This window comes from Phascolarctos cinereus, unplaced genomic scaffold (genome assembly GCF_003287225.1).
Source record: "Phascolarctos cinereus isolate Bilbo 61053 unplaced genomic scaffold, phaCin_HiC Scaffold_7;HRSCAF=346, whole genome shotgun sequence".
Classification (NCBI taxonomy): domain Eukaryota; kingdom Metazoa; phylum Chordata; class Mammalia; order Diprotodontia; family Phascolarctidae; genus Phascolarctos; species Phascolarctos cinereus.
The window spans coordinates 150,067,347-150,076,139 of record NW_027556180.1 but is presented as its reverse complement, the minus strand read 5'-3'; the positions used below and the strand labels follow the sequence as shown (position 1 = coordinate 150,076,139).

Sequence of the window (8,793 nt, the reverse complement as noted above, 5' to 3'; positions counted from 1 at the left end):
TCAGGATAAGCCTAATTAAAACAAATCGTATTTGCTGAGATATGTAAATCTCAAGGGAGTATGTGATCATCAATTATGAAAGTTAACAGTATATCACAGCAATGGCTAATTATTTTAAAATCAGTGGGAAAAGGTAAAAACAAAATGCTTAAAATTTGAATTGCACAAGGCAGATATCACTAGGAAAACAAACAAACAAACATACATACAAGCCAAGCTGTGAAGTAATATCAAGTTATTGTTATATCTTTAAAAAGGATTAAATGAATAAAAGCCACACAGCACTGAATTTGTACACAAGCCTCTTTTGTATTTCAATGTTGTTTATTGAGGAGTGAATGAGAGACTCTGTCAGACATGCCAAAGACACTTCACATTCAAGGGCTGGAAGCTGAATAGCTTCCCACATTGAGTCACTGCACAAGCCTTTTAGGAAAAAAACTCAAAGTGACATCAATATGAGATCTTCATGCTTGATGTTTTTGTCTTCAGTTTTTAACTTTGTGATCTACTGGTGTGCTGGGTAGAAGGATTTCTACCCTACAAAAAGACTCACACTCCAATTAATACAATTAACACGAGATGTATAGAAATGTTTTCTGTTAAAATGCACATCTACTGCTGAATAACTGGTCTTAAAGCTGTTTTTCTTAAATTCATTATGTCTAATGAGAAACTCATTTTTGTTCCCTTACACCTTCCCACAGGTGGCATATACCGATAGAAAAATACTCTTCAGTGCTACGGTAAGGTTTATAGGGAACTTCTTCGGTCTTAAGAAGGGCATCCAGTTAAACACCCTTCTGACACCCAGAACTTCTCTTCGTGGCCGCTTTGCAGAAAAATGGCCTACACGCACTACAGTTCTTTTGTGCTCAAAAACAAAACAAAGAAACCTAAACAAAAGGGTAAACGTTTATTTGGAGTTAGTTTTTCTGGTAGGTGATATTAAGGCCCTTCAAGCAGAATTCAGGAGCTCCTGTATAGCCGCCTGCTGCTCAGCATTAAGCTGTGATATGCATTCAGTCCATAATCCTCCAGAGGTCTGTGGAAGAAAAAAATTTTCATCAGGACTCAGACATGGTAAACATGTAAAATTTCAATAAATATTTTCCAAGTTTATCTGAATTTTTTCTTTTCCAAGGTGAAACTTAAACAGAGTAAGTAATTAACCTTTTACTATGTTGCAAGGATTTTCAGCTAATATTTATAACATATTAAGAAAACAAAGATTACTTTAAGGACTTGGTAGATCTTAAGAGAGGGGATATGCTTAGCAGCTATTTTTGATATTCATAGGATCATAAGGCCAAGGCTCAGAAAGACCTTAGAAGTCATCTAACCTGCACCCTTCCAATTTATAGATGAGGAAACTAAGATGTCAAAAAGTTATAAGGCAAGTTATAAAAAGCTGAGCCAGTATTCAAAGTCAAGTCTTCAGATCCCAAATCTGGCATTCATTACATAATACTATGCAGCCTTACGTGTAAAAATTACGTATTTTATGTAAGATGTACCAGCTTCTTGAGAATTGGGTTTTTGATTATTTTTTTTGTCTTTGTAACTCTTGAACCTGGTTTTACATATAAGTACTTTAAATATATTTCTGAAATTGAAAGCATTCATTTTAAGAATGGAAGAACCCTAAGTCTCGCAGTTTTTTTTAACTTATACATCAATGGTGAAACAAAATGGAACTAATTCATTAAGCAGAACATGAATCATAAAACTGTAATTTAATTCCATTTGAAAATAGTATTCCTTTTCTCTCAACTTAGCACAATTGAGTGTACCTGTACTTGGCGAACAACATTAGCCAGACGTTTGGCACAAGGATCTTCGTGTTTAATAGCCTCATGAATTTCACCATCTGCAATTATACTGAATATTTTGGGCAGATTGGAATTGTTGGGACCAAGAACAATTGGATGATTACTGATGAAAAGAAAAGACATGATCACAGATATGAGTAAAAAGTATTATCTATATATACACAGCAAAAATTTAAAACAATGGATTCCTCTTTCTAAGATCAATGAAAAATTTATAGAAATACCAAATGAAAAAATATGTATTCCTTAAAAAAAAATTAACAGCTTTCTTAAAAAAAAATACACTGTTGCTTTTTAAGAGCAACAGCAAACTAGTAGTAGCAAAGAATTGGAAATTGAGGGGAATGGCTAAACAAGTTGTGGTATGTGATGATTGTGATGCTATAAGAAACAACGAGCAGGATGTTCTCAGAAAAACCTGCAAAGACTTACACGAACTAATGCAAAGTGAAATGAGCAGAACCAGCAGAACACTGTACACAGTTAAGAGCAATAATGTATGATGATCAACTTGTGAATGACTTAGTTATTCTCAGCAATACAATGATCCAAGACTTATGATGAAAAATGTTATCTGCCTTCAGAGAAAGAATTGATGGGAGTCTGAATGCAAATTGAAGCATACTTTTAAAACAAACTTTTTTTCTTCTGTGTTTTCTTTCATAACATGACTAATAAGGAAATATATACTGCATGACTGCACATGTACAACCTATATGAAATTTCCTGCCTTCTCAATAAAGGGGAGAGGGAAAGAACTTGGAACTCAAAATAACACCCAACAAAACTTAATGTTAAAAATTTGTTTTTATATGTAATTGGGGAAAAAATTAAATAAGAGTAAGAACAAAGCTGTAATGCACACACCAGCTTAACTATAGGCCCAATGTACACAGATAACACAGAGGGAGAGGTAACATTCTTTTCATACTCCATTACAGGACTGGAACACAATGCCAACTGAGCAACCTGAATAAATTTTCTCCTTAAACATGGCCCTTCTTTTTTTCCCCCAGTGCATACTCAGATCATTCCCTTTTAGTAGTGTTCTATGTATCAGGACCGAGAGTGAAAAGATGTTTTCCAAACAGGTTGCCTGCTTATTCAGGTGCCATCAGCAGAAAAAAAATCAAAGAGGAGGATTTGACTCTCCAGAAAAGGGATGGACTTAGTATCATCAAGAACAATGGGATGCATAGAACATTCTAATGTTAGCTTAAAGACAATATTTAGTTCTGTATGAATTTGAATTATGCAATTCAAAATAAACATATGTATGTATGGAAACTCATCTATTTAGCCTCATACTTCATGGATATGCTGGTATGGCAAGGTATTAAGTGAAACATAGAACTAGAAGGAATTTTTAATATTATTATCCTTTCCTTATCTTAAAATAAAAGAATTCTGACAGAAGGTATTTTAGGTTGTCTATTCCAAATGCCATTTTATAAACAAGGAAGTTGATCCCCAGAAAGTTGATGGCATATGTTCAAGGCTGTTGGTTGGTAGCAAAGGCAGAAATAGAAATTCAGAACTCTACCATCAAGCAATGCTCGGAAACCAAAGAGTCTATGAACTTGTACAGGGAAAACATCCCATCTTTATTTTCACTAATCTTTAAAGTAAGGTTAGAATTTCCTTCAATTATTTTAAAACACGATTCTGTGAAGAGGACCATAGGTACCACCAGGATTGTCAAAAAGGTCCATGACACAAAAAAGGTTAAGAACACCTCTATTAGGCCGTGCTGCCTAGCCTAGTTTATAACATACATACATACATGCATACATACATACATACATACATACATACATACATACATATGTATATGCATATGTATTTGGGTGAGGCAATTGGGGTTAAGTGACTTATCCAGGGTCACACAGCTGGTAAGTACCTGTGGCAGAATTTGAACTCAGGTCCTCCTGACTTCAGGACCAGTGCTCTATCCACTGCACCACCTAGCTGCCCCTAGCCAATATAGTCTTGCACTAGCAACCAAAGTATCAGAATTTCCATACAGGTTGACAACTGCACTAAAATAATATTTTGATTTCTTTGTAAATAAAAAGCAAAGTGCAAGGGATTCTTATAATTCTATTTTTTTTTTTTGCAAATTTCAAGACAAAGTACATTTTTTCTTATACCAAAAGGATATAATTATAAGATGGCCTTTTAGTATAAACAAAAATAACACAGGAAGGTTATATTTTTAAGGATTCTGAACAGATATGTAGATATATACTTCAGTTAATCCTTTTCAAAATATTCACAAGGAAAAAGAACATATTACAACGAAATGTATGGTTATTTTTTTCTTTGTTAAGAAACAGTATACTTTGATCATACCTTTCAATTAGGTCACATAGATAATTGAAAGTATGAACTGCTTCTTCTTTATCTTCATGAAGTGGAAGCCATGATAACCAGTGTGGTAGGATTTCTTCGACATTAACACAGTCAGGTTTGAACTTCATAATTTTTCCTACTGCAGAGATACAATTCTCAGTTGCATTAACATTTTCTTTGGTTTTAGAATCTGCAGACTGAATCACTCTTACCAACAATGGAAGTGCTTCTAAAAAATAAAAACATTAAAAAATAAAAGACTGATTAAATGTTAATAGTTTCAAAGGGAGAAAACTACGTGTGTACACACATACATATACATATATGCGAATGAGCATTCAAAAACACACATTTATGTGTGGACTATATTAAAAAAACAGGATAATGGGCAAGAAGATATAGTAGGGTGGGGCTAGGATACTTAACTCCACAGGGTTATAGAATTGAGAAAGTCACAGTATTCAGTTTCTACTTTTAGTGTGACAAACCAAGGCTATATAATCTTTATGAAGATACTACTCTGTGTGCTCCTCTGTGCTCAAAGCTTAGACAGCCTCAGGTATGGCTTTTCTTTTATATATGTGTGTGTGTGTGTACACACATACACATACACACACACACACACGTAAGTCTCCACAAAATCTCTGAAGCCCATGAAAGATAAGAAACGACTAATGATTCCACCCTGAGACCTTCATTCCTATGACATGAGTATAAAGGCTGAAGAGAAGTAGGAGAACAGTCAGAGGAGAATTTAAGTGACAGTGAAGTAAAAGCAGATTATCTCTATGACTTAGGATCAGAAAGAAAAGGGATGGAGAGAAAACTGGAATACATAAGGCCTGCCTGTTATGATAGTGACTAACCTTGTCAGAAAGAAAAAGTTACTGAACTAGAAGTACCTGTGCAAAAAGGACGATAATTTTCTCCACCAAATTGTGCCATAACTCCTAGGCCATAAGCAGCAGCTTGCCTGACTTCTGGGCTGTTGTCACATACATACTGTAGCATTGGCCTTAGGAAATATTCTGCATATTTAAAGGAAGATGGACTGCAGTGCTCTATGACATCATCAAAGATGCACAATCCCCACTGTCTGTCTGGCCACGGTCTATGAGGACACTACAAAATAGAAAAAAAAAATTTCCCCAAAACTTTCTGAATAAAGGTCTTTAACAAAAGTGTCACAAAATAAACCTAGACAATTTCTAGTGAATTACAACTATAAGCGGCATATATAATTGCCTCATCCTCTCAAAAATACTTCAAAAATAACCAGATAATCTTCCCAGAGCATAAAAAAATGGTCATGTTGGCATGGCTAAACTAAAATGGTAGATAATTTTGTTTGTCACTGAAATGAATTATTTTTGTAGCCCTTAACCTTCTTAGTTAGGCCAATAATAAAATTTGATACCAATCTGAGAACCCATAGTGGATGGGACTAGTAAAGGAAGGCTGAAAGCACCAACATCCAAGAAAGGGAAAAGGCTGGTGAGCTAAAAATATGCTGGGGACAATCAAAAGGTACATGGAAAGATTTGTGGTTTAGGAGTTTCTTCCATGACCCGAGTTTGCTCATCAGAAAATAAACAGGCTGCTCTAGGTGATCTCTATGTTCCTTTCTACTGCTAACATTCTATGATTTTAGTTGAACATAGCTAACATCAACCTCATGAAACTAAACAGGAAGAAAATACTTACAATTAAATTGACAATTAGTGGAAGCAGCTGTTCAAACCATGGCAGTATCTTTTCCTTGTAGCTACTAAATATTGAATGTAAAATATCTGACACTTTAGTCAGAATATAAACATCACTGTCATCCTAAAAAAAAAATTAAACAACAGTTTAACCTTTACATAATTTTTACAAGGCATACAATATCTCTGTTAATAGCTATACATTTCTACTATTTCAATTTTGTATAATAACCAATTAGGAAAAAAAAATACTAGTTCCGCAATTATATCTTGAGCTTGTTTCATGATTTTATCAATAAAACTAAATAAAAACCCTATTTTAGTCTGGCTGCTTAGATATCATTTAGGAGCTGAAAAGAGATGTCTATCTAAAAGCTTCCTTATGTACACTAACATAACACCACATGGTATAGGTACTCAATTCAAGAAAAAGTTGTTCTAATGCCACATCTAATTTCTATTAAAAGCTTTCCTAATGGAAGTTAAGATTGTAGATAAAAAACAAAACAAAACATTCCTTTACTAGTTCTAAAGTGGGCAATCCAGATGACAAAAAGAAACTGGATATGCAATGTCATTACGGATACGTAAACAAGTCATTTAATCTGTCTAGCCTTCAGGGAATTGGAGTGGACTAAATGACCCCTAAGATCTTTTCTAAGAATGACCCAATTATCCTAGTGAATGTTTGCAGATCTCTATATAACACAGAGTAGCTACCAGTTTTAAAGGTTAGTCAAAGATGGAACAAAAGAAAATTCAATTTTGAGAGAAGGTAAGAAAGTACTGGGGGAAAGCAAAACCACAGTTAATTGGATACTTTTTAGTAATGATCCTCCATCACAAGCCAGTCATTTTTGGCCCTAAAAATGCCCAAATATTTGATGACAAAAATTAGTTTTATAATGGGAGTACAATTACCAAATACATATGATTTCCTTTCAAGTGGCAAGTAAAAAATGAAAAATAATTACCACCATTATTAACTATTGCTACAAAACTCAATCAAATGCACTCCCTTCACTCAATGGCTTAGTAAAAGAAATGATTCAAACTTTTTTTTTGCCAGAGATTTGTACAGTCTGGCTTTACATTCAAATGACTAGTTAAACCTGTATTATATTTCCAATCCAAAAGATCCAAGTTCTGTGAGCACAACCAAGAAAACACTGTACACAGTAACAGCAATAGGGTATGATGATCAACTGTGAATGATTGTGCTATTCTCAGTAGTACAATTCCAAAGGACTCAGGATGAAAAATGCTATCCATCTCCAGAGTAAGAACTGATGGAGCCGAGTCTGAGTGCAGACTGAAGCATACTATTTTTCACTTTTGTTTTTTTTTTGGGGGGGTGGGGAAGTATGTGCAACCTGTGTTTTCCTTCACAATGACTAATATGGAAATGTCTTGCATGACTGCACATGTATAACCTATATCAAATTGCTTACTATTTCAGGGAGAGAGAGAAGAGAAATTGGAACTCAAAATTTTAAAAAACAAATGTTAAGAATTCCTTTTATGTGTAAATTGGGAAAAAATATTATAAAAAAAAATCTAAGTTCTAATAAGGGAATAAGTTACCTCATCCTGTAAGGACTCTTCTACTTGTTCATCATAGTCTTCATCTTGTCTTTTAACTAAAACAATAAACCCAAATAAAATCTTAAATCGAAGCTAAACATTGATAACATAAGCATTTTAGAAACTGGAATCATAGTATTCAATTATTAAAATTGGAAATAAAAATAGCAAGTAACTTACCCTGTCTTAATTCTTGATTTTTAAAGTGTTCTTCAAGTTTGCCTTTCAGTATTCCTCCAAGCTCTTCAAAGTGTTCATTATTAAGGCATCCATCTCCCATTACTTCAATGCACTAAAATATTTTAATGCGAAACACAAAGGTTTATGTTAATTTAATATATTTAAAACAAAACAATCCCCCTTAAAATGGGATTGGGTTTTACTAAAGGCCTGGGAAGTCCAATATTAATTGGCTAATAACATGGTCAATCTATTTCAGTACTGCACTATATATGACTGGAAAGATACACAAAGTCATTCATGCTGTTAGAAACTATGAATAGTTTAATAATGTCACAAACCATTAAAATGAATTACAATTAAAATGCTACTAATTCAAGTCACCTAAGAGTGACTTGACCTCAAGTCACCAAATTACTCTTCGCTCCTGAGTATTAACCAAAGCAGTAGAGTGACCATAAATAAATCTTTCTAAGATTCGATTCTAGTGAATGTGGCAATCTCATTCTGAGATGTACATCAAATCCTAGAATGAGCCTGCTAGTTGGAACAATTAGAATAAGCTACTACTATCCAGATGACAAAAGCCCAAAGACTCCATCTGAGGCTAGCAGTTGTTAGAACTAACTCAATCTCCTCCTTAAGGAAACTGTTACAGACAGGATCATGGGATTAGAAGTTGGATTTGGAAGCCTTCTAGACTCAGATAAGTTTGTGAAGCGCACTCGTCTCTACTCCCACAGCTTTCTGCACTGCAATCAGTATAGACTACCCACATACTCAAGGCAGCATACCTCCACCACACCATTTGTTACACTGTTAGAGTATATAGAAAAGTTTTTTTCCCATCACCTCATTTTTCTAGACTATACACAGTATCAAGTGAAAAAGCAGAGAGCAAAGGAATGAGCCAAACTTAATAAAAATAAGAGCCATTCCCCACTTGATAAGTGGTCAAAGGATATGAACAGGTAGTTTTCAGAAGAAACCAAAGCCATCTATAGTAGTACGAAAAAATTCTCTAATCACTAATAATTGAAGAAATTCAAATCAACTCAACTCTGAGGTACTACTTTACAACTGGCTAACACAAAAGAAAGGGAAAATGACAAATAATAGAGAATGTAAAAAAAACCCCTGAT

General features: G+C 34.2%; 1 protein-coding gene across 3 annotated transcripts in view; it reads right to left on the bottom strand.

Annotated features, from left to right (window-relative positions):
* Window positions 1-305: 305 nt before the first annotated feature.
* Window positions 306-8,793, bottom strand: part of IPO5 (importin 5) — a 61,327-nt gene continuing 52,839 nt past the window's right edge. For all 3 annotated transcript variants that reach the window (XM_020964010.2, XM_020964009.2, XM_020964012.2), the window contains 7 exons: window positions 7,652-7,763; window positions 7,472-7,527; window positions 5,889-6,011; window positions 5,087-5,306; window positions 4,185-4,413; window positions 1,794-1,935; window positions 306-1,045 (listed from right to left, as the gene is read on the bottom strand). In XM_020964010.2, coding sequence (XP_020819669.1) covers window positions 959-1,045; window positions 1,794-1,935; window positions 4,185-4,413; window positions 5,087-5,306; window positions 5,889-6,011; window positions 7,472-7,527; window positions 7,652-7,763 — 969 coding nt within the window. In that variant the 3' untranslated portion in view covers window positions 306-958. The remainder of the gene's footprint in view (window positions 1,046-1,793; window positions 1,936-4,184; window positions 4,414-5,086; window positions 5,307-5,888; window positions 6,012-7,471; window positions 7,528-7,651; window positions 7,764-8,793) is intronic.